Genomic DNA, 27,017 nt, shown 5'->3' with positions numbered 1-27,017 from the left:
GAGATTCATTAGGTGTTTAGTACATTCTACCCCAGTTCTAAAGACTTCATCATTCTTTCTCATAGCCTGAAGCTTAGCTTCATAATAACTATATATGATGTTAAACATCCACCTTAAACTTGCAGGGAAAATGCAAGTTACAAAAGTAGTTTTAATCCTTTTTGACATTAGATGGGAAAATATTGATTGGGTTATAACTAGGACTGTCAATGGCAATCAACTCACACGATTAACTCAAAAAAATTAATTGTGATTAAAAAAAATTAAGTGTTATTAATCGCACATAATAACAATAGAATAGTATGCAGAATGTTCACTTTATATTATTTATTACAAATATATGCACTGTAAAAATGATAAAAGAAATAGTATTTTTCAATTCACCTCATACAAGTACTGAATTGCAATTTCTTTATCGTGAAATTGTAACTTACAAATGCAGATTTTTTTTTTTGGTTACATAACTGCACTCAAAAACAAAACAGTGTAAAACTTTAGAGCCTACAAGTCCACTCAGTCCTACTTCTTATTCTGCCAATCACTAAGACAAACAAATTTGTTTACATTGACGGGAGATACTGCTGCCTGCTTCTAATTTACAATGTCTCCTGAAAGTGAGAACAGGTGTTCGCATAGCACTTTTTTAGCTGGCATTGCAAGGTATTTACGTGCCATATATGCTAAACATTCATATGCCCATTCATGTTTCGGCCACCATTCCAGAGAGCATGCTTCTATGCTGATGATGCTCATTAAAAAAATAATGCGTCAATTAAATTTGTGACTGTACTCCTTGGGGGGAGAATTGTATGTCTCCTGTTCTGTTTTACCTACATATATTTCATCTTGTAGCAGTCTCGGATGATGACCCAGCACATGTTCGTTTTCAGAACACCTACACAGCAGATTTTACAAAACGCAAAGAAGGTACCTATGTGAGATTTCTAAAAATAGCTACACCACACGACCCAAGGTTAAAGAATCTGAAGTGCCATCCAAAATCTGAGAGGGACAAGATGTGGAGCATGCTTTTAGAAGTCAAGAGCAACACTCTGATGCAGAAACTACAGAACCCAAACCACCACGAAAGAAAATCAACCTTCTACTGGTGGCATCTGATTCAGATGATGAAAATGAACATGCGGCAGTCCACACTGCTTTGGATCATTATCAAGGGGAACCCGTCATCAGCATGGAAGCATGTCCTCTGGAATGATGCTTGAAGCATGAAGGGACAGAGGAGTCTGTAGTGCATCTGGAACGTAAATATCTTGCAACACCAGCTACAACAGTGCCATGCGAATGCCTGTTCTCACTTTCAGGTGACATTGTAAACAAGAAGCAGGCAGTATTATCTCCTGCAAATTGTAACCAACCTTGTTTGTCTGAGTGATTGGCTAACCAAGAAGTAGGTCTGAGTGGACTAGTGGGCTCTAAAGTTTTACATTGTTTTATTTTTGAATGCATTTTTTTTGTACATAATTCTACATTTGTAAGTTCAACTTTCATGATAAAGAGTTTGCACTACAATACTTGTATGAGATGAACTGAAAAACAATTTTTTTTGTTTTTTACAGTGCAAATATTTGTAATAAAAATAAATATAAAGTGAGCACTGTACACTTTGTATTCTGTGTTGTAATTGAAATTAATATATTTGAAAATGTAGTAAACATCCAAAAATATTTAAAATAAATGGTATTCTATTGTTTTTTAACAGTGCAATTAATTGTGATTAATTTTTTTAATCGCTTGACAGCCCTGGTTATAACCAAGGTTCAATAAGACCCATTAGACCAGTTTCTGGGAACAGAAAATGACAGACACAGAAGAAGAAACAAACAAACAAAACCAACAAAACGCAAGTGAAAGCCAGTTCTTCAAAAAGTCTCTGTATTTTATACACTTCAGTTCAGTGGGGAAGTATCCAGCTGTCTATAGCACCCTTTTTCCAATGTTTTCCACTAGAATCCTACTTAATCTGTAAATCAAAACAACACAGACTTGAACAAAGCTTCAGAAAATATCAACCACTCTGGTTTTGAAAACAAGTTCCATCATGTGTCTTGTCTGTCTTTTACTTTCTGCCATTTAAACTAAATTTTGTTTGAGGGCTCTGGCAAGTGAGGGCTGGTTCTCCCAACAGAGAATAAATCATTAGTTCAGAGGTCAGACTTATCCACTTTTACAATCTCCATTCTACATGGAGGATGGGTCCGTTGGTTCCAGTGTCACAAGAGTTCATTTAACTAACTGTGGAGACAGATACTTCATGTCTCGCCTAACCAGATTATAAAGAATTATTGAGACTAAAGGAAGACTAAAGCTAACTAACAGATGGTATAAGAGAGCATTTTTTAGTTTTTCCATTTAATCCAAATATACTGACATAAGCTTCTTGAAGGAATTACTCAAAATTTACTTTTTATTTTTATCTAATTTATTGTAGCTTTTTTCATTGTGTGATAACCCCAAACCTAGCATTTTTGTGTATCAAATATATTTTGATTATTGCATAAGGGTTAAGTTTATAATTGTGTATTTTACAAAATACAAAGAATAAAGATGCAGAGCATTCTTCAGTAATAAATATCTTGGCAAGGATCCAGAGATTGAAGAATATGCACCATATTTGTTAAATAAGACAGGTGAGATGAAATAGCAGTCCTCATCTGTTTTTGAATTGAGGTCCACCTTGGCTGTATAGACAGAGCTAATTGTCTTCTGTGTTGTTAAATAAAACACTTTCCATGGAAAACCCTCAGATAACAGGGAATTATGACAGTGCAGCATGCCTGTTCTTTATTTTTCAAGGCAGAATAGCAAGGACTCTTCCTCAGTCTTACTAAGGAACTTACTAACTCACCTCCTTCCCGTGAAAAGCCTGAATTATTCAGTCTGTGTTCAGGGAAATCCATAGACAACAGAAGACATGGAATTCATTCTCCCATCCATGTGTGGGCTACACCTTTGCTTAGTAGCCATTACACCAATCTACATATTCTGAAATTGAAATAGTGGATGTAGCGTCTCTGTGGTTGTCATGGAGATTCTCCCAAAGCTCTTTGGACTGTGGGATTAGTACAGACATGCTTTAAAACATTCTTTTCCTCTTTTTTCTTCCACAAATCATAAATGATGATTATCATATTTGTTGTTACTGTGATTACCCCTAATTTGCCCCAGCAATTGTATGTGACATAGTATGTGATATTTTATATTCATGTCTCTTCAGATTAAAGGATCTTGGTCAAATAAAAGAGGTAAAGAGAATTACAATCCATACAGTTATGGCAACATCTTTACTAATTGTTGTGCAGCATTGTGCGGGCCCATCTCTCCAAGGTAAGAGTTACTAAAAGTAATGTTTTTGTATAGGATGAGACCACAGACTTGCTGATCTAAGTTTGACTTTTGTTATCTTCAGTTTGCTCAACTAAAACAGGGCTTCGTTGTACTATTTAGTGAAACTGATCTTTTTAGATGACGGATACAAGTAAGTTGCTAACTCTGTTTTATGGCTAAGTCAGCAATTAGATCTAGTAAAACAGTTGAAGTTCATACTATAAAGTTCAGGTTTATACACCTGAAACATAAATAAACTTGTTTGGTGGTTCTTTGATCTTTCATTGCAGCATTTACAGCTGTTGGAAGTGAGGAACTCCAAGCACTTAATTGTTTTCAGAAAACAGAATAATGTAATTACTCTTTTGCTTGTACATTGTATTCCTTTTAGTTTGCGCCCACACCATCCACACAGCGGAGTTGCTGCCCAGCACTTTGGTGCGTGCTGCTGTTCACATTCCTGTAGTCCAAACTGTGGGGCAATGTAGACAAGCTATAAGTCTAGTTCATTTAGAAGTGTATATAGTCTTGTACATAGATATTAGCTGCCAAAACCAATGTGCAGCCTATAATACACAGTGTGATCACACTACTTTCAGAATTCCAGCAAACAGCTTCGTTCAAGTTCTTCACCAGACTGTTCATTTTGTGTTTCACTCACACTGTTCCCTCTGTTTTTATCTTTGTGTGTTAAAATTCTACACAAACCTATCTGAATTTAGGCCTTGTCTACACTAGACTTCTGTTTTTAAAATTTCCTATTTACTCCTCTGGGTTCAGCACTGTCTGTGATCGCTATAGTGGAGGTTCTGGTGTGGGCAGAGATGCATAAGATTAGTAAAACTACTGGTAAATATTCTACACTAGTGCTCCCCTCTGTTTCTTTCATGATAATTCCTTGTTAAGTAAATTATAATAGATACATAATTTTGGGTTTCAGCCTTTGGCAACAAATTCAGAAGCTGAATTGCAAGAGAAGATAATGTAGACACTTCAGAAGAGGCACAGATGCAGAGTGCACTATGGGGTCTTTCAATCTGTCTCTCCCTCAAGGGTTCCAAATTCTTTTTTATTTGCTAGTCAGCATCCAAATTTTATGCCTGAGGCAGAAACCCAGAAATGTGCCTCTTCTCATAATCACTTTCCATGTAGGAAAGCAGCTGCAGGTAAATAATTTTCTTTTGCTATTGGTGAGTTGAGGTGAAGTCACATTTCTCAGATCTGAATTATATTTGAAGGTAGTGGTGATGCATTAAGATTTGATGATGTAATATTGAAACCTATTTTTACTGGGGGTGGAGAATTATTAATCAGAACAATCTTTCTAACAATCTTTGTTGTTGTTTTTTCTATTATTATGCTGTAGTCTAATTGACAGAAGAGGATTTATACAGCCAGATACCCCACAGCCAGCAGCACCATCAAATGGCATTACAATGTATGGGGCAACACAGTCTCAGAGCAACATGGTAGGAACCATCCCATAGTGTTGTTCATCAAGATCCCTGTGAATGTTTCCCTTCTCCGCTTTCATGTGAACTAATCAAGTAATAAACTAACTGGATACAGCTGCCACTCTGATAGGTGGAATTATTCATTAACTATACTGCAATAGGCTTATGCAGTAAGAAATCAAGGTTTTTATCTATATCTATACAATAATGATAGTTTTTCCTCATGGACAATAGAAAAATAAGTGGTTTTTTCCATACACTTTGAAATCTATTGGCTACTGAATATACAGTGTCACTTTGACATATCCTGTTGATACCTGCCTTGTTTTGAATTGGACTATTCAGTTGTCATGGATGTACCTCGATTCATCAGTTCTGCAGAACAGAGTATCATTTGGTATCGTATTCTTCTCACATACTCTTTCTTCCTTTGCCTGTGCAGTGCAGATTTGTCTAGACTGGCACATATTTATACAGGACAGGTTAACAAGAGGAGATATTTAAGATGGGAGGTGCATTTTGAGAAAAAGGAGGGGGACTTTGAACTTCTAATGAACAACAGGCAACCTTAATACCATATTCAAAACTTTAATAAATCTTCCAAAAATGTGCCAATGGTTCCTGTTGTTCCCCTTGATGGCAAAGGACCTCACATTAGAAAAGCATGACTTCCAGTGCCAAGAAGAGAATAAGTAGCAAAGATGCCCACTTCTGACCTCTTGTTCTTCCAGTATGTAGATTGTAAGGCTATGTTAAAGATTCATTAAATGTATGGACTCTATGCACTTTTTCTTTCCTCAAAGGGAGGGAGGGAAATAAATTCTCACCACAGCCTTATAGCATAATTCCAGTCTCGGTTTTTGACTGAAGAAAGAATACACTTCTCATGACTCTGTGAGCTTTACTATTACTTAAACTTTTATAAAGATTCTGCTATAAGATTTTAGAATTGTTTCCATTTATTGCTGCAAGAATTTAGTGGAATGGTTGTCAGTTTTCTTTATAATGTTATTTTTTTAACAAGTTTTATTATTTTTTATAGTTTTTAACAAGAAGTACCTTGATGACTTAAAGTACAATCACGGCATTTATCTTAAGCTTTTTGTCAGCTACCTACAGGGCAGGCCATGCTAGATCTCAGTGCAAGTTCTACTCAAGAAGATTACCTCAAACTGTAAAATCCTGGAAATATATTGAAATGTTTCAGGACACCCTCAGCCAAACTTCCTTGGACTCTGTCAGAGTTTCTTATTACAGAGACAATTAGCCGCAGTAGGTCTTTGTCATATTGTTCTGTCACTTTGCAACAATTATATAGACATAATATGGAGTCTCTTCCAGCAGATCTCTTTGATCATCCCAATCCATCTATGCATTTAGCCTTTGCTTTCAGCATCAAGTTCTGTTAGAACTCTCTACAACAGCGGTTCTCAATCTGTGTGTTGGGTCCCCATTTTAATGGGGTCACTAGGGCTGACTTAGACTTTCTGGGACCCAGGGCCAAACCTGAAGCCGAAGCCCCACTGCCCAGCACCGAAGCTGAAGCCCGAGTCCTACTGCCTAGGCCAAAGCCCACTTCTGGGGTCATGTAGTAATTTTTGTTGTTAGAAGGGGGTCGTGGTGCAGTGAATTTTGAGAACCCCTGCTCTACAACATAGATATGCCCATACTATAGTTTATATGCTTCAATGCATGTGCCTAATTCAATTCACTAATACAGTCATATTTGTGCACCTGGGACCTCTGAAGCTGGTGAAGTCACTGTGACACATACGTTTTATAAGAACAGACTACTCATCACCTACCAGATATTCATGATCAAATAGGTGTCAACAGATTGACTTTGCAGCTTTTGTATCTCTGGAAAAGTGGAAAGATCTTGGAACATTGATCATGAAATGTACTGAGATGATCAAATGTAAAGGGGGAATTGAGTCAAACCAGTGCATGCTGCTGAATAAAGAGTGATGTACGTAGGCACAAAGTAGTATAGCTTTAGGTACTGGAATTAGATTTTCAAATGCTCTAGGACTTGCCTCATGATGGAATGAATTTCAGTGGACCTGAGGTGGGAAAAACCTTGGATGAAGATAAGCCATAGAAGAGAACATAATCACTTTGAACCCTTTATGACAACTGTCCAGCCTTCATGCCTGAAAATGACTTCACAAGGGACACTTGGAAAATTGAATAGGACATGTGTTTACATATAGAAATATTTTTAAGAGTCTCTGACATCTTGTTTCTCAAGCTGCTATACCTTCCAGTCCTAGAACTTATAGGCCAAAGACCCACACCACCACACATCATATATGTTATGGGCAGATTTTCAAACACACAAATGGGAGAAAGGTGCCTGCCTTCAGTTGGTTTCCAGTGGGAGTTAAGTGCCTACATGACGTTTGAACCTCCAAAAATCTCCCCTGACTTTTGTTGAGCTGTTCAGTATCCTGATCTTTAGCACAAGGTCATATCTCTGACCTATCCAAAATTGTTCATTTTTTATACTTAACATAGTTCAGAAGAGGGTTCTTAACTTCCTTTCTGTAGCCAGTCTGATAGTCTAGTGACAAAACATATCTTTGTTGCTCCTCACAGCTCCTTTTCCAACTTTCCCTCACATTCCTTGCTCTCAGTTGCATGCTCTCGTACCTTCCAATGGACCCCAGGTTCCTCCTCAGGTGAACCCAGCTTACTTGACAGTGCAAGGGACTGAACTAGATAACCTATTGAGGTCCCTTCTAGTCCTACATTTCTATGATTCTGTGATAGTCCCATTCCATCTTTAAGCTACATTAAAAAATCATCCTCATTCATATCCTGGACCTTGGTGTCTGCCACATTACAAGTTTTTTCCCTTCCTGTCACCTTCAGTTAGCCTTGCTGCTAGCTCTGAGTCCTTACCAGCCTTTCCATTTCCAGTTAGGATTCCAGCAGCCTGTCTTCAGCTATCTGCCAAGTCCTGTCTTTCTCCTAGGTACAAACTCTTCCAGAACCCTCAGATATCCACTCTTCAGTCTTTTCATAGATTCCAAAGCCAGAAAGGAACACTGTGATCAGTTAGTCTGACTTCCTATATAATACAAGCTATAGGACTTCCCCAAAATAATTCCTAGAGTATATCTTTGCAGTTGTCTTACAGGCTGCTTTTGCTACAACACAGTGACAGCTTGCTTACCTAGCAGCGGCTGCTAAGTAGGTAGGGCATGACCTCGAACTCACTCGGGAAGCATCAATTTATCCTGAATTTCTGTGATGTTTTTACTGTTGTGTAAGTACTGCTGAACAGCAGATAGAATGAGACCTTCTCCATCTGTAACTGACCGTCCCTCTAGTCCTTATTTTTGTTGTAGGATAACTGCTAATACTGTAGCTACCACTGCTGACAGCTAGTGGAGATTTTTTTCTTTGAGTCAAGTGGTGAAGGCCTATTCCATCTCCAGCATAGCAAGCGCCACCTCCGCAGCTCCCATTGGCCAGTTCCTGGCCAATGGGAGTTGCGGGGACGGTGCTGGGGGTGGGGGCAGTGCATGGAGCCGTCTCCCCTCCCACCAGGGGCCGCAGAGACGTGCCAGCAGCCAGCCACTTCCAGGAGTGGCATGGGGCCATGGCATGTAGGCAGCCTGCCTGAGCCCTGCTGCACTGCTGGACTTTTAGCAGCTGGGAGATCATGATCAACTGGCAGAGACTCCAGGATCGACCAGTTGATCGCAATTGATGGGTTGCTGACCACTGAATTGTATATAATTATGAATTTATTTTTGCGGGACCCCCCTTAGCCTGAGGCCCTGTGCTGCAGCCCCTAAAGCCCCAGCATTAATTCGGCCCTGCTCAAGACACAGCTATTAATAGAATTAGCGAATTTGGTAATATTGGAGAAGTACATGGAGAGTCTGCCTGGAAGGTACAGATCTCATTGCATCAGATTTTTGGCACCAACTCTCCTTACTGGCAAAGGCTATGCAGCAGAGAGAAGACTATCTAGAGAAATACTCTTTGGAGAGACCACCAAAGACATGGCTATATCCTAAATATGAGAGCTGCTCTCCACAGAGCTAAGGCCAGATGGTCCTGGAGGAACAACCAAGCTGAGAGAAGAAGCTTAGGCTAAGACATATGTTTGTGGTGGAGTTGTTAGTTTATTTAAAAAAAAAAAAAAAAGTCCTATCCTTGGACTGGAGGTTATGTTTGGGCACTAGCCCTGCATCTGTGAGTTCAGTTAAGGACATGGTAAGGGCTCAGCCCATTTACATGTAGCCATGGATCATTGTGCTATTCTACAATAATTACCAGTGCCATTTTAAAGAAACTAATTGGTGCAAACCTGGATCTAGTATAGCTCATTGTCCCAATATCACTCTCAATTTGCCTTAATTTCAAGGCATTAATTCTAATTAACCCATTCACCCAAAATATTCTTCTCTGTTCTTGAACATTTATGGGCAGGGGTTTTTATGATCCTCTTTAGTCACATCTAGCTGCACATTTTGCTCTCTAATGTCCCAATCCTTCCTGCGGGCTTAACTTTATGTACCCTGAGTGCCATTGAACTCAGTAGGACCAATCATAGCATGTAAAGTTAAGCACTTGAGTTAGTCTTTGTAGAATCAGCCCATAAATCTTTCTGCATAAGTCAAGCCCTCCTACCCACTTTCCATTTTTTTCACTGGTCTGTCTCCCCTTCCTGTTGTTGGTCATGTTCCCAAAAGTGGATGTAAAATTCCAGGGGCAGTCCCACCAAACCATACAGAGAACAGTCATCACTTGTGTGTGCTGCGCTATACTGTGATGCTTCTATCTATGGAACACAATCTCATTGGCCTGTTTCTGCCATGATTCAGTGATCACTCATCTAATATTCTCTGTACTATCACTTCTGTGTCTCCCTCATTATTTCTTTCCAGGTTGAATTAAAATTGACTGTTTCAGAATATTTTGCACACTGGCTTGCATCTTTCCAGGCAGAATCTCATTTTAATTTCAGCTCCCATCTTTTAATCTTTCTAGGCTGCTTTGTTTTATATCTTCATTTCTCACAGCATCTTCTAGTTCAGTATCATTTGTGAATTTAATGTGGTGTTTGCCCTGTTTAAGATCTCATCACTGAGGATTTTAAAATTAACTCTAACTCAAAGACCAATCTCAATGGCAACCCACTACACTCCTCCTCCTTCCAATGCAATACAGTACCTTTTATCACTGTCCTTCCTTATTTATGATCCATCATCCTGCTTACAATCTGTGGCATTGTTTTTATATTTAAGAGCATTTGCAATAATTTTGCCATTGAGATTTTAGGTAGCTGTCTATTAAATGATTTACTTCAATCTTGATAATTACATCTGCATTCTCTTCATTCACTGATTTTGCAGTTCTCTCAAAGCACTGACACTGAGATAGTTTGGTGTAATTTATTCTTCACAAACTGGTGGCTCCATTCTTTTCTAGATGTTTACAAAGTTTTTTCTCTCAATATTTCCATTATTTTACTAGGACCTGAAATTAGATTTACCAAATGGTAATTACCAGGATCACACTTTCCTTTTCTGAAGGTTGGTACCACATTATATTTCCCGACCACGACCCTCTGCCTGGTACATACCTAGCACCCCATCCCTTTTCCAAAATAATTTTCAGTAATTCGGTAAATTCGTGAGCTAAATCCTTAATACCCTAAGAAGCCTGTCATCTGGACCAACTGACTCATAGCTGTTCATATTTCCCAAGTATTTCCTCCCCTGCTTTTTATCATTTTCTATTTTTACAAGGTCTTCATTACTTCACAATTGGCCAAATACCTTCCTCTTGTTTAAAGAGTTAGGGTTTTTTTTGTTTGTTTGTTTTTTGGGGGTGGGGTTAAGCAAGGATTCCAGTATCTGAGCCATTATGGAATCGTCTGTTACCCTTTCCTCATTTATTCCTAGTTTCTATTCTTTTTTCTTATAGATTTGTGAAAGTTCTTATTCTCCTTACTCCTTGTGCCTACCATTAAGTCAATCTGCATTTCTCTTGTATTTATGTTTTCTTTACAAGCCTGAATTGATTCTTTTTATTCTTATTTAATTTCTAATACAGGGTATTTTTACCCTCAGTTCTTTTGGCAATCCATTATAAAGCAACACGTAATACTTTTCATTCTGTGCATTCCCTACCCCCACCCGCGCCACCTCCCAGAGGAATTATAGTTTGTTGTTAAGAATGGTGTCTCTTAGGATTCTCCACCTTGTTACCAACTGGTAAATCTTAATATTTCCACCCTTTACATCATGCTTGGCCCATTTCTTCATTTCCTTAAAACTTCCTTTTTAAAATCTAACATTTGTGCTATCGCATTGTAGGCATCAGTTCCTTAGTACCTTGGTAGTTTACAGTCACTGGTGCCAAGTTCCCTTCTTATTCTCAGTCCTCCATTTCTTCCCTTTCTGCAAGATGTACAGCCTCCAGTTGGAGTCATAAAGCTGCCCTCCACAAATCCTAGGAATTGTTTTCATACATACACATCTGTTTGTTACCCTCCAGATGTCTGGGTAAGGATATTCGTGAAAGGACTTATCTTATGTTTTTTAGCACTTTGAGGTTTGATCCATGAAATTTTAATTCTCATTCTCCATGTGATCTGTAGCATTGTACTTTTTCCTTTGCTTTTCATTCCTTCCATCATTATAATTATTATTAGTAGTAAATATTTCTACTATGATATCACCTAAAGGCCCCAGTTGGGATTGGTGTCCCACTGCACTGGGCACTGCACAAACACAATTCCTTCCATTCTTACCAAGTGTATCATCATCCTATCCTTCACTGTCAAAAGATAGCTTGCTGGCATTGTGTCCATTGATATACAGTTCCACCTACCATTCCTCCATCTTTCTCATATAGATTGTGCACATCTAAACGGACATGCCAGTTACGTGTTTCATCTCACCAGGTTTCAGTTATGACCACTAGGTCATAACGCCATCATTCAGTTCAACCAATCCTCCTCTTAACCATTTATTAATGTTTGTGTTTTACTTGTAGCTCATTAGAGAACTCAGTTGTGCAGCCTTTTCTTAAATATTTCAAGAATTGTAACATTTTTAAAGACACTGCTGTTAGAGAATTTTAGCTATGAAGTTAATTTTGCATTTAAAACTAATAGAATTGCTGCTGGTGGTGTTAGAGTGTGAGAGCTATATTAATATGAACAAGAGCTCTAATAATTGTATGGGGTCAAATCTAATTTTCTTCAGAAAACCTGTGTGCATATACGTCTTTGTATCAATTATTTGTGAAATAAAGTAAAGAATTAGCTTTTTCGCATTGTCCAGTTTGCATTTGGTACGTGGCTGTTGGTGTGAAAATAAATATCAAAATGACAAATTTTGATATAGATATATTTATATAATATACACAATCGAACTTGTGTACGAACAAGCACTTGATCTGGTATTTTTCAGGCTCAGTCGGCTGCTCCAGTAAAAAGAGGGAAGCTGTGTATAGCTAACAAAATCAGATGATAGGATCTAGAGGAAGAAGGAACCAAGGGGATTAACTCTAATCTTTCTGAACAATTGAGCGATAAATAGTTTGATAACCCATTGTTGGCTTTTTAGGGTTTTTGGTTTTTTTAATCTAAAATTTTAATATTGAAAAATTCAGTGGAATATCTTTGAGGGCACTTCCTACTAACATTTCCCCCCTGTACTTTGTGTAACCCAGGAAACATATCATGTAATCAGGCAACACCTTCAGATTATTTTTGTAGACAAATTCCTTTTTGATAGCTTGAGTATATCACAAATCGAAGAGTGGTATACTTGCATAAAAATGCCATAGATTTGAGAGATTCATTTCATGCATATGCCTCATATAATATAAATCCCACTATAATCCATTCTCAGAACAAATTTAAAACCTAGTACGTCCCCAAGATTTGCCTGTTTAAGATTGTGGAAAGCTGTTTACTGTTATATTTTACATTAAAAATTGCATATTTGATCACTGTTCATAAAATGCAGAATATTGGAAACCTAAACAGAAGCTGTGTAAAGAAATGGTGCACCTGAACAACAAAAAAGCACTAGAGATTTCTTTAGTTGATCCATGCAAGTAATTTGTTGCTATCACAAGTTGACAGTGTATAAATCTTTAATAACTATTGTACTGTATATATGAACTGGCATAACTACACATTTGGTAGGAAATCATCTTAACACAGTAAGAAGTGAGAAATATGTTGTTCTTTAGTAATCTTTTGTATATAGCACCAACAATGAGCAAGGTGACTTACAAACCATATAAAAAGGCATAGTGCCTGCCATGAAGAGTTTGAAATCTAGGTATTAGACAGTATGCAAAGTCAAGGAGGCAACAAAACGCAATGTGAATGAATAGTGAAGTATAGCATGTATCTTATTAGATTCATTCCCCCACCCCCATCCCCCTCGCAATAATTGTCGTGATCGCTCCCCTGAGGGGAGGACTGTGGTGTGTAGGCTTGTTGGAAGGAGTATTTTTAAAAGAGGGACTTGAAATAGCAATTGATAAAAAGCCGGGGAGGAATTACTAGGGAAATATGAACAGTTATAAGTCAGTTGGTCCAGATGACAGGCTTCTTAGGGTATTAAGGATTTAGCTCACGAATTTACCAAACTACTGAAAATTATTTTGGAAAAGAGATAACGTGCTGGGGATTTACCAGGCAGAAAGTAGCGGTCAGGAAATCAGATGTGATACCAACCTTCAGAAAAGGCGAGGACTCATGGAAGTGGAAAAAAAAGAGAATACTCTTTTATACACATGAAACTCCTGATAGATGTATGGCTTCCTTTTTCATGGAGCTTTATCAAGCTACTTTCTCAGTATCTTTGAGATGTTGGTTCAGTTACAATGAATTAGAATTCAATAAAAATGATTTAAGACAGACCATTACATAAATCTAAGTAAATTGCCTTCATGCTATTTTAAATTGTGTACTTTTATGGTTCTGGAACACATTAGGCAACTATCTGCTTTTGAAGATAAATGCTGAAACATCACTAAGGCAATAAATCAGCTGCTAAAATTATTTATTATGAGTATGCTCTGGTGGTTATAGCCTTTGTTATGTAAGAGTATAGTCTTTGACTAGTACTTCTCAGAGAAGATGGAATTTGTTGTCTCTTTGGAAGGATTAGAATGCTGACTCCATTTTTGTAGGGCATTCCTAATAAGATTGATGCAGATGCTATAGCTTAGTTAATTACTTGGGATGGGGTGAAATCAGGGCCGGTTCAACCATTTAGGCGACCTAGACGGTTAATTGATTAAGGCTATGTCTACACGACAGCCTATATTGGCAAAACTTACATAACTCAGGGGTGTGAGTAGGGTGCTGTGCTCCACCTTAATTTCCCCTGATTGGGGCAGTAGTAGGCTCACTTTAACAGCCTGGGAGCAGCAGGGGAAGACAGAGGAGAAGCCAATACATACTAATAAAATAGCATGTTCTCTTTAATAAGGCATAAGGGCAGGAGCAATTACAACAAATGGTTCATAAGACCCTCACCTCCGGACCCTGGTTCAAAACTCTCAGACATAACACCAACTATGTGACTCTGATTAGGCCGGTCTCCTGGAGACAGAGAAATCACCACTCACAGCATGGTGGACAGAGAAATCACCACCCACTCTGCTACTCCCCCCACCCCCCTCAGCTGCCTCTTCATGTTTAGATAGCCCAACCCTAGGGTGAGCATGGCCTCCTTGATTACCCCTAGGCTGTAGATTCTAGCCTGTCCCTTAAAGGGCAGTTACCTCAAAACTGATGCCTTGGTATAGATTTTTTTTTGAAGAAGGGACAATATCTTTGCCAATGATGAGGATGTTAGGGAGATTCCCAAACCTGAGCTGGCTTTTGTAGGTGACAAATCTGACGAACTGTCACAGATTGAAGTGTCACTAGAGGAGGTTTTGGAATTAATTGATAAACTCAACATTAACAAGTCACCGGGACCAGATAGCATTCACCCAAGAGTTCTGAAAGAACTCAAATGTGAAGTTGCGGAACTATTAACTAAGGTTTGTAATCTGTCCTTTAAATCGGCTTCGGTACCCAATGACTGGAAGTTAGCTAATGTAACGCCAATATTTAAAAAGGGCTCTAGGGGTGATCCCGGCAATTACAGACCGGTAAGTCTAACGTCGGTACCGGGCAAATTAGTTGAAACAATAGTTAAGAATAAAATTGTCAGACACATAGAAAAACATAAACTGTTGAGCAATAGTCAACATGTTTTCTGTAAAGGGAAATCGTGTCTTACTAATCTATTAGAGTTCTTTGAAGGGGTCAACAAACATGTGGACAAGGGGGATCCGGTGGACATAGTGTACTTAGATTTCCAGAAAGCCTTTGACAAGGTCCCTCACCAAAGGCTCTTACGTAAATTAAGCTGTCATGGGATAAAAGGGAAGGTCCTTTCATTGATTGAGAACTGGTTAAAGGACAGGGAACAAAGGGTAGGAATTAATGGTAAATTCTCAGAATGGAGAGGGGTAACTAGTGGTGTTCCCCAGGGGTCAGTCCTAGGACCAATCCTATTCAATTTATTCATAAATGATCTGGAGAAAGGGGTAAACAGTGAGGTGGCAAAGTTTGCAGATGATACTAAACTGCTCAAGATAGTTAAGACCAAAGCAGATTGTGAAGAACTTCAAAAAGATCTCACAAAACTAAGTGATTGGGCAACAAAATGGCAAATGAAATTGAATGTGGATAAATGTAAAGTAATGCACATTGGAAAAAATAACCCCAACTATACATACAACATGATGGGGGCTAATTTAGCTACAACGAGTCAGGAAAAAGATCTTGGAGTCATGATGGATAGTTCTCTGAAGATGTCCACGCAGTGTGCAGAGGCGGTCAAAAAAGCAAACAGGATGTTAGGAATCATTAAAAAGGGGATAGAAAATAAGACTGAGAATATATTATTGCCCTTGTATAAATCCATGGTATGCCCACATCTCGAATACTGTGTACAGATGTGGTCTCCTCACCTCAAAAAAGATATTCTAGCACTAGAAAAGGTTCAGAAAAGAGCAACTAAAATGATTAGGGGTTTGGAGAGGGTCCCATACGAGGAAAGATTAAAGAGGCTAGGACTCTTCAGCTTGGAAAAGAGAAGACTAAGGGGGGATATGATAGAGGTATATAAAATCATGAGTGATGTCGAGAAAGTGGATAAGGAAAAGTTATTTACTTATTCCCATAATACAAGAACTAGGGGTCACCAAATGAAATTAATAGGCAGCAGGTTTAAAACAAATAAAAGGAAGTTCTTCTTCACGCAGCGCACAGTCAACTTGTGGAACTCCTTACCTGAGGAGGTTGTGAAGGCTAGCACTATAACAACGTTTAAAAGGGGACTGGATAAATTCATGGTGGCTAAGTCCATAAATGGCTATTAGCTAGGATGGGTAAGAATGGTGTCCCTAGCCTCTGTTCTTCAGAGGATGGAGATGGATGGCAGGAGAGAGATCACTTGATCATTGCCTGTTAGGTTCACTCCCTCTGGGGCATCTGGCATTGGCCACTGTTGGTAGACAGATACTGGGCTAGATGGACCTTTGGTCTGACCCGGTACGGCCATTCTTATGTTCTTATGTTCTTATAATCAATGGTTTGCCCATGAACGTGTTTTAATTTTTAGTTAGTTGGACATATTACGGTATTGTGGTTTACAACTCAGCCACCTTGGGGATTGACTGACTAATTTTTGCAAATACTGTCCTTGTAAATGATTTTAGGTCAAATTAATTCCCGGTGTAATTCTACTGGCTTAAATGGAGTTATAGTTGAGTGAATTTGGTCCATTATGTTTAAAAAATCTTGGATGTTTGCCAGAAAACAAATGTTTAATCAGTTGTGTTTTGGTCCTCCACACTGTCAAGATTAAGCAAATGAATAAGCAGCATAAAAAAACCTGGAAGTGAACTTTTCTATCCAGTCTATGCAACCAAGCTGCAGGTTGATAATTGTTTTGTACGCATCTCTTGGCTGAAGAATATTAACAGCTTAAACAACCTGGGAAGCAAAATCTTGGGCAATGAGACTGTGTTACTAGATGAATTTTTACAAAACTGGCTGCATTCAAAGGGATGTTTGCCCTGAAAAAGCTCTCCTGTAGCACAGTAATTCTAAGGTTACGCGAAGCCTGATAAAAATAAATAGAAAGGAGACACACCTAGTGCTCTAAAACTCAAAAAGATATTTGCAATATGTCTTAAGATTTTTTCTGAATTTCTAGCCATCCTAGAGTAAAAGGAGCTGTGTTAAAGTTGTCCAGCTGCCTGCTGAAATGCTTTTTGGAGTCAGTGACATTTGAGTTGCCACTTTTGTCCAAATATGCAGCGAACCAAGCAAAACCTGATCATTAGGCATTTCCAAGATTTTCAAGTAAGAATAAATAATAACTAACTAAGTTAAAGTTGTTTAGAAAGTACCTCTTTAGAGTCAACTGAAGTCCCTGACTCTCATGCACTGTAATGTTTATCATAATCTACTCTGACTTTCATCCGAGAATGCAGCTGGTATAGTTATGCATGCTCTTTTTTTTGTCAGCAGTCTAACCATGGAATGATACTAATGACTCTCTTCTTTCTTCTCACATCCCATTTTTTTCATACCTCTTCTGTCCACATCCTCCCATTTCTGTTTTGTTTGCCCTCTATGGGTTTTGACCCCCTTCAGTGTGATCAAGATCAGTGCATTCAGAGCACTAAATTCGTTTTACAGGCTGCTGCCACACCACTACTACAGAGTGAACCCAGCATAACTAGTGAAGAGCTACCTTTACCAGGAAAGACCACTATCGGTGCTCCTTGTGCCACGCTAACCCTAGGGCAGCCGACACCACCGTCCTCCATGCCAAATCTCACATCAGAAACAGGTTTGACAGACATGATACCATTAAAAGAGGAACATGAAGGTCATCAGTTTCTAACTCCTGAGGAAGCTCCATCACCTCCTGGTATGCTGCCAGCAGGGAGCCCTATAACACACAGCCATACCATGCACGTCCTGAGCCTAGCCAGCCAAGATTCATTGCATGAAGACTCAGTGCGTGGTCTTGTGAAGCTTAGCTCAGTTTGACCAATTTTTATTGATAATATACCATATCATAGCGGTTGTACAAATGTATACCCAACAGGAAAGACTTTACAGTACCACTGTAAGACTCTAACATGCCTATATAATGAAAACTTTCCCATGTAATGGAGTTTACTAAATGGACAAATTATTTTTTCAATGGAACTATGGCATTCTTTTGACTGAATTGTTAATGGTTCTGCTTTGATGGTGACTGCTTCTATTTTTTAAATAAAACCAGGAAAGGTCACTAATCCTGTTAACTGAAGATCTGGGTCCAGCAACTTGTAATTCTACCTGTAGGATGGCCTTTGTTACAGTATAAAAAAGAGAGGTTTTTGGATGTAAGTGTCATGTTATGCATTTTATGCTCTTGTAATACACACTTGTTAAGGCTTACCACACTTGTGGCCAGAATGATCTGCACTTACATGTTATGCTACTAATATTTGAAATAGAAAATAACCATTCCATTTGTTAATACAAAAAATGACTGCAGATATGGATTTGCATGCCACGCTAAGGTATGTGTTACAGCGGTGTTGGTATTAAAAGAGAGTGCTGCTTTTTTATTTGTGAGTTTCAAAGTGCTGTTTCATTTAAAGATGGTGCAATAGATTAACCAATGGACAACGTTATTTTTTTCAATTTAGTAAATTTTATTTTAAATTAATCAGTGGTGCCTAAAATATGGAGGCTACTGATTTTTATCATGCTACATATCATTTAACCTTCTATTTAATTGTTTAGAATATGGTATCGTGTTGTGCCATGCCACAGATTCTTCCATTCCCTTGTGTGATAAGATTACCTGCAGACATCCAATAAAATGATATCCTGTTTCTTTGGATATGCGTACAGTTATCCTTATACAGTTTACTGGAAAAGAAAAGTCCCATTTGGATGACTTAGTCTATCAGGGGATTATGTTTTTGACTTTGATACATTTGCATAATGAGCCCAGAGCCATAGGGAAAATCTGACCATGAATTGTTTTGCTTTAGTATTATGTATAGCTTTGTATATGCAGTCTGTTTTGATAACACAGTGTTTCTACAGCAAACCTGTGTATTAAGTACAGATACTTAATATCTGCTTAGGATCTAAACTCCTGGATGTTAGGCTTCAGAAGGAAGAGAAAAGTCAATGGAGTGAACCTGAACAAACAAGCGATACACTGTAGCTGCCGTCTAGTTATAAGTTTTAATTTGTATATTTTCATCCATTATTTAAAATGGAAATATTTATATTACAAAGTTGTTCTATGCTTCAATTTGTGATTAGGGAAAATAAGAGTTATGGTTTACGGAAAATATTTCCACTCAGGGACAATTGAAGAGGACCCTGCACATAAGCTGAGAGAACTCAAACATTGTAATTTATTGTATTTGACTTGTTTTTCAGATTCTAGAATCCGCAATAATCTCTTCTCAGGATAAATTAAATGCAGAGAGTCTTTCCAGCAAGCTCAAGATATTATTTCAACTGCAAATTGCTATTATATAAAATGTTTCCTTGATCAATCAAGAAGCATGACATTTCTGCATCATTGAAACATGGTCATATACGGACATCAAGTCAAAAAAATTGCCATATTTTTAAAAAAGAGCGCAATAAGCCTCTTGGATTACAGCCATTTATGCTATTGAAATATCGAATGACATACTAACAAGAGCCCTCAGACTTTGAGGTTTTGTAACCAATTTTATTTCTCTAAATGGTGATACCACCTTTCACCTAGTTGTAGATATAGAAAATATAGAAGGAAAACTTTGATAACATCAACTGATTTCTTGGGTCCCATTTCACAGTTGGTTATGGATGGACTAGATGATCTTTTGAAGTCCCTTCTTGCCCTAAATTTCAATGAGACTATGCATGCTCCACCATTAACAGTGATGGTGAGTCATTAAAAAGTTTGCAAGCTTTCACATAAGGGGGTATAGCTTCTCAGTTTCTTTTCCCATTCAGTCTCGCAAAGTTGCTCAGAAATTCTTATTCACATGTTTTCTCTTTTTGGATATGTCCTCTCCAAAGAAGAACTCCCTTTGTGCTGGATTCCAATCCACAGCTAGACAGTCAGGTATTATGGAGATGGGGCAGAAAAACTTAACAAGATGGATATCCGTGGGTATCCCCCCTACCAGACTAACAGTAGTAGCTCTGGGAGGGGGAATGAGAGTGTATTACTTATGGCTGGGATTTTCAAAGGAACCTAAGGGAATTAAGTGCCCAAAGCACATTGAATGTCAGAATTATTTGAGGGCACCCAAATAATTATAATAATGCAACACAGTGTACTCTTACCTCTTAGAAACACCGAAGTTTGTATTCTTAACCTAGCCCAGGACAAATGCTTATTACAAAACCACTGCACTGTTTGTATTCTTTTAGAGCTGAGAACAAAAAGGGATGTTTCATCTCAAGACTGTATTTTGGATGAACTGAGGTTTGGGGTGAAGCATTCAAAGCACCTTGTCACATTTTATTTGCTTTGGTTAGTGTTATCAGCCTTCCCTGACATAAGCACTAAAATTTTGCTAGTGAAAAAAAGGAAAAATTATTTATCCCTTGCTCATAGTACTGAACAGTAAGTGAAATATTTCTCAGAGGGGTAGCCGTGTTAGTCTGGATCTGTAAAAGCAGCAAAGAATCCTGTGGCACCTTATAGTCTAGCAGACGTTTTGCAGCATGAGCTTTCGTGGGTGAATACCCACTTCTTGCATCCGAAGAAGTGGGTAATCACCCACGAAAGCTCATGCTGCAAAACGTCTGTTAGTCTATAAGGTGCCACAGGATTCTTTGCTGCTTTGAAATATTTCTGTTTTTCTTAGTAGAAGGGAAAGTTCTTTGAAATCAGTTGCCACTATGGAAAATTACCTTATAACCTTACAGAAACAATACTTTATTGGATAAGTGAATCTGTAGCCCCAAGTGGGTCTTATTATTTTATTAATTCTACAGATATCAGTGTACCGAGCATTGATTGTCCACTATGTGAAAGAACAAGTAAGATAAATATTTTACAGTGGTATTAAAACTTCACGGCTATTGAGCTAACTCTGAGGATCACCTTTATTTATAAATTCATCTGCTTGCAATTTCACAGGAATACCCAAGGCATCTCATGCTTACAGGAAACTCCATTTGGTGGCAACATTTGTATGTCCTTGCCTCTAGCAAGTAGTGCAGGCAGAATCACATCAACTGTATGTCCATGATAAGGTTTATAGTGACATTCTTATGTAGGAGAAAGCGATATTGTTCAGGGTTTTATGTTATTCCCCAACTGAAACACGCTGTTCACTCTTCACATTTAAATGTTTAAAATGATAGAACATCACTTTTAGAACGTTTTGCTTTTTCAGTGCTGGAGAGGGAGATAGAAAGCCTGACAACAGAATTGAAGTACTGTGAATACCCATTTTAGAACCATTTATTCATTCAGATTCCAGTGACATGCCATATTTTTTTTTGCCCTTTGTTTATAATCTTTCAGGATTGTATTTAAGGATGATAAATAAAATAGTGTATTTTTACCATTACCTTTTTTTTATTTACAGGTTTTCATATCACCTTAATTTAAATCTATTCTCCTTTCCTTCACCACCCCAGAGTTTGTGTTATGGTGGCATCCCTGGTTGACACTATTGACTTGTGAGGACATCTGCTGGAAAATACCGGAACTGAATTAATTAATTGTTTCTATAGTTTCTATTAATTAATAGTTCTATAGTTATGATTAACAGATTAAAATCAGTGACTCCATCAAAATGATTGACATTCCTGTGTAGGGCATCTCTTCTGTTTTACTTTTTCCCAGCAGCAACTGCTTTCCATCATGTGAGCTCCCTCGAATGGAATTCACATACACACATGGCCCCGTTCAGCAAAGTAACTTAACCATCCCTTGTACTGCAGGATTCTTAGCTTTGATTGTATTTTGTTTGCATTGCAGAGCGCAAGGACCAGAGATTCAAACTGATAATCCAGGGCCACATTGCTGTATTTGCTTCTCTTTGCATATTTTGCTTTCTCCTTTGTTGTTCTTTTCATTAAACAATTAGTACATAATATTGAATTAATCTTATAAAAAGTTTGAATGTTCTTCATACTGGTACTTTCTGATTTGTATAAATGCAGAATCTAAATGGAAGTTGATGTTTACAGAAAAGTAAATATATGTTTTTACTAAAGTACCTATAAATGTGTAGAAATTCACTATGCTGGTTAATCTGGCAGCAATTTTTTCCCCTTTCATTGTTTTTTTAATAGTTTTTCCCCTCTAGGTGGGTATACAGTACAAGACTGTGTACAATGAAATGCAATGCTTCATAAATAAGATCTGTTTTTAAAAGGCTTCTTTTTCTTGTTTTCTCAAAGACCTCTCTATTTTTAAAGTAATTTTATATTACTAATGATTAAACAGTAATGTTGTTCTCATTGTAATAAATGTCAGAGATGATTGCATTTTGTAAATCAGTGAATCCTTTATCAACTTGCGTATTGTACATGTTACTGATAATACAAGCAAGATGTATTTCCAAATCCAAGTGATTACTATGTTAATTAAACCATTAAAAATTGTGTAGAGAGAAGATTAGATGCTTTGCAGCTGGTCTTAGTAGATGAATGGGTCAGGCAAATTGCAATTATTTTCAGATCTCATAAACCTCAGGAATTACATGCAGCATGATTTGTAAGGCAGATGACCAACTTGTGATGCTACAAAGATTTTTTCCCTACATAAATCTTGGCATTTACAATAGATGCATTGTACAATATTTGAGGCTTTAAATGAACAATTGTCTTAATTGTTCTTGACACCACATTACTAACTGCAGGAGCAGCACAGTAACCAGTAACAAGGAGCTACTGAAAGCTGCACTTCTCATCTGTCAATGTATTTAGGCTCGAAAATCAACACAACTTGAATATTGCATGTAGGAAAGTGTGTTCCTCCTTCTACTTCTAATTTTTAGTGTGGGAGGGAACTACTACCATGTTAGTAATGGGGGGGAAGCAAACTCAACAAGATCTAGATCCTGAACAGAAATATGTTTATCCATAAGACCCACACTGAGCGTCAGTTTTTAACATCAGTTATCGAACAACTGATTTTAAAAAAAAACATAAGTGGAAAGAGAGCACATTTCTGTCTTTCCTCCAACTTCAGATATAGTTGGGCCTTAAATTTAGGTTCTACATATGGAGGTATAAACCATCTATAGTGGGAATGTCCCCGTTTTCAAGGTCCATCTGGATCAGCTTTACAAAAACTTGTGTTCTGTCTCAGCTTTTGGTTGCCTCTTTGGCTGCCCAAAGGAGAAATCAGCCAGCTAAGACTTTGCAGTTGACAGCAGGCTGGCTGAGTACATGTGCACCTCAAAGACTACCACCAGACCAGTCACATGTTGCCAGTGAACTCACCTGACAATATCTTGAGCCTGCACAAAACCAAATCAATATGGAATCTGATTAATTCTGACTCTATGTTGCAAGTGGAAAGTCTTCATCCGATTTAGTTGCATTTCTCCCACCTGTCCTGCATCAGATAGGAACAGAAGCTTGCAGAAGGCCAAGAAGGGATGAAATGGAGCCTATTTCTGGGGCAAAGTAGGGAGGGAAAACAAAGGACTAAGGGGATGCTTCAGAGAAGAGTGAATGTAGCAGAGAGAGAGTGAATGAATGGCAAAAAGAAGGAGATAGCAAGGGTAGGAAGGAGGGAGAAGAGAAGAGTGAAATGAAGGCTGGAGACAGAGAGATGGAATGAACAGAGAAGAAAGTGAAGAAGAGTAAAAGGAGGCAAAGCCAAGAAAATAGAATACAAAACTTCAGGAGACGGTGAGTGCAAAGGTATTCCAATACTAAAGTGAAACAATAATCTGGAAACAACTATAAATAGAGAAAAAAGAGGAAGAAATAAGGTCACAGTTGGAGCGGAAGACACATGAGAGGAGAGAGAAAGGAGAACCAAAATCTGCCCATTAGGAAAACCCTGACCTGCATATTCATTTAAAATCTGCTGAGCCTGCATATTAAGTGAGAAATAAATGAGAATAAAGTTCAGTATGTAAAGGAGAACAGGTAAAATCCTGGTCCCATTAAAATCAATGGAAAGTTTGCCATTGACTTTAATACAGCCAGGATTTCATCCCATGATTTTAAGAGAGTAGCTATAGGCCTGATATTTTATATTTCATATCGTTAATGGCTGTTACATTGGCATAATGGGATTCCTTGTTTGCTTCTCAATTTCGTCTAGATGAGATTTGCTCCCTTGGTAAGGAAAAAGGTTTTCTTTAATTACCATTCTTACAAACTTAATCTAGGACCTGAAATTCAAGCTTAGTTCCTCTGGCTTGAGCATAATCATGAGTAAAGAGTCTACAGATGGGATTTAATTAACTGTTCTATTGATGGTGCACAAACCAGAATAGAATATGGGTCACTCTCTCTCTGTACAGCAAAGTGAACAAACAGAATTAAAATTCACCAACAAAGTACTTAGTTAACCCACAGGTAAGGTTGCTCAGTGGTAACTTTTGCCCTTCCAAAAGGTAGAGTTCAGCTACACTCAAGCCTATCCTCTGAAAACCAGGAAATACAGTTAATGTACATGCCAATGCAACCTTAACTCTGACCTTTTGAAGTTGGCAGTAGCCAGTGGGGGTTATCTGCATGTCCTCCAGTTGCGTTCACTGAGTTAGGTCTAGCTTTATGGAATGGAGGGTGCATTAGTTGGATCCGCTTGGCAGAGCTTTAACTGTGATATGAAAAGATCTGAGGGAACTCTGCCCATGTGGAGTGGGGGAGTCTGAGCCAATTATCTTGCTCTGACTTCCTACCTCCCCCTTGTGCGTGTGAGCAAAAGAAAGAAGTTCAGGTGTACCTTGAGAGATCCAGTATGCCTCATTTCAGTGATAAGTTCTGCAGGTTTTGTCAAATAATGGTGCACAAGGGTCTTTCTATGGGATTTGTCATCAGTGAGGAGGGATATGAGAGTGATCTGTGGGTTTAATGATAGGTAAGTGGAAAGTATTGTTAAATGCCATCCTCTGTGTAAAGTTGCAGGCACTGTAAAGGGTGGTAAAATTTAGCAAATGTGATGGTGTCTCTGGGCTAGGCTAAGTGTTTGAGGATAGACCGGTGTAGGTAGCTCCTGTTCATACACCTTACCTAACACAAGTTTTGCCTTAGCAAAGAGCTCATTTTAGACTGTGTCTTTCAGGGGACATATGCCTATTTCCTGAATGTACTGCACTGAAAAGGCAGAATGCTAGTATGTGTGTTATAAATGTTTGAGGGCATCGTATTTCGTTTTCAAAGGTTTGAATGTAGCTGAACCTGATGTTCTGGAAGGACACAAGATACCCCTGTGCAATCTTGACTCTACATTGCATAGTTTTTGTGGGTTAATGTCCTAGTTTTTGAGTAGAAAGAGTAATGTTATTTGTAGAAGACTATGTTAACTGTGGCAGCTGTAGTTATCACCTGGGTTTGAAGTTGAGGTGCAACTGTGAGTAGGTAATTATAAAGGATGCTAAGTGATTCATAACTGGTCATCCCCTCTGCAGTGACGGTTATGGTTGTGCTTTGAGATTTTTGAAGGGCGAAGTTGCTGACCAGGCCAAAAATGAAAAGATAGTCATGGTCCATTTCACAGTGTTGAACTGTGAGCTAAACCTCTCCTTCTGGTCCCATGAAAGCATTAGCACTTAGAAAGGGATTAGCAGTTCAAAAATGGTTCCTTGCTCTCTGGCGCACACTGCTGCTGTAGGCATATTACAGGCAGCAGCTTAATAGCAGGTCATGTGCCTCCTTCCTGATGGGTGTACATCTCTCCCTACATCTGGGCCCTTTGCTCCCACAATGGCCACCATCTCCAGTAGGGCCTTTTCCCTAACGCTGTCCAGCCCCCTTAGATTCCAGTACACACATGGGAGGCCAGGGAGGGGGGCTCACACCCTTACCCCAGATCTCAGCATATGTGGGGTTGGGGAGAGAGGCTCAGACACCCCAGATCCTGGCATACAGACACATCTAGCACAGATCCTAACACGCATCTCTATATATCCACCCTCCCTAATCCCTGCTCTACTTGCCGCAGCCCTAAGCCCCTCTCCTGGCATTATTCCAGTCCCCACACCCTAGTACTGCTGCAACACCTTTTACATTCCCCCTCACTGCTTCAATCCCCCCACATGCCCTAGTTTGGCACCAAAAACCTTATAAGAATCTAAAACTCTTGTGAGCACTTCATGTTAGGGGGCTGAGTATCAGGAACCCATTGACCACCTTCCTCTGATGACACTTGGTTCCATTGTTCAGGAAAGACGATTAAGTTATCTTAACTGCCTTTGGTGTTGCCTGTAGGTAATCAGTGCTGGCACTCTGCTATTATAATCCCCCTGGTGGAAAAAGTAGCAATATGCCTAGCAGTCATTCTCACCTATCTGCACAGAGCGTTTGTAATTTATTATCTTTCAGAAAATAGTTAGAGCCCCTTCAAAATTAACAGTACAAATTAGGGATGTAAAATATTAAATGGCTAAATGGTTAACCGGTAAGCAGTCTTACCGGTTAATCCATCCTAACCATTAACCCCCACCCCAGGGCAGCTGGCCAGCCCCGGCCCCAGGCCAACTGGCCGGGGAAGCCCCAGGCCGGCCAGCTGACCCCAGCCCCGGGCCAGCCAGCCAGCAGGAGTGACCCCAAGCCGGTCAGAGCAACCCCAGCCTCAGGCCGGCTGACTGGCCAGAGTGACCCCAACCCCTTTCTCTTTAATCAATTGATTAAACGATATAATTTTAATAGTTTAAACAGTTAACTTTTTCAATTATATTTACATCCCTAGTACAAATTAGCAGGGCACATATCCCAAAAGTACAAAACTGGCTTCATAGAGGAGATAGTAGCAATATGCCTGCAAATAATGCTCAGATTTCTGCCACCGGTAGAGTTCAAACTTACAGTGTATGAATGTCACTCAGGTTTAATGGTCGCAGCACATCTCTTTGAGCCCCACCCAGTTACTGTGACAATGGTCTGGCTGGAAACCCAAGGCTTGCTGCATGTGCACATTTCAACCTCATTGGCTCTTGAGT

General features: G+C 38.8%; 1 protein-coding gene across 6 annotated transcripts in view; it reads left to right on the top strand.

Moving 5' to 3' along the window:
* LOC120400663 (palmitoyltransferase ZDHHC14) overlaps positions 1–27,017 on the top strand; it is a 326,414-nt gene that overhangs the window by 150,444 nt on the left and 148,953 nt on the right. For 4 of the 6 annotated variants that reach the window (XM_039529551.1, XM_039529549.1, XM_039529550.1 and 1 more), the window contains 2 exons: positions 3,236–3,345; positions 4,712–4,814. In XM_039529551.1, coding sequence (XP_039385485.1) covers positions 3,236–3,345; positions 4,712–4,814 — 213 coding nt within the window. Of the gene's footprint in view, positions 1–3,235; positions 3,346–4,711; positions 4,815–17,511; positions 19,438–27,017 lie in introns of those variants that run through there. The other 2 variants (XM_039529553.1, XM_039529554.1) reach the window with 2 other exon arrangements.

Source organism: Mauremys reevesii, linkage group 3, assembly GCF_016161935.1.
Source record: "Mauremys reevesii isolate NIE-2019 linkage group 3, ASM1616193v1, whole genome shotgun sequence".
Classification (NCBI taxonomy): Eukaryota; Metazoa; Chordata; order Testudines; family Geoemydidae; genus Mauremys; species Mauremys reevesii.
Note: the sequence above shows the minus strand (reverse complement) of the source record. Positions and strands in the feature narration are given on the sequence as shown.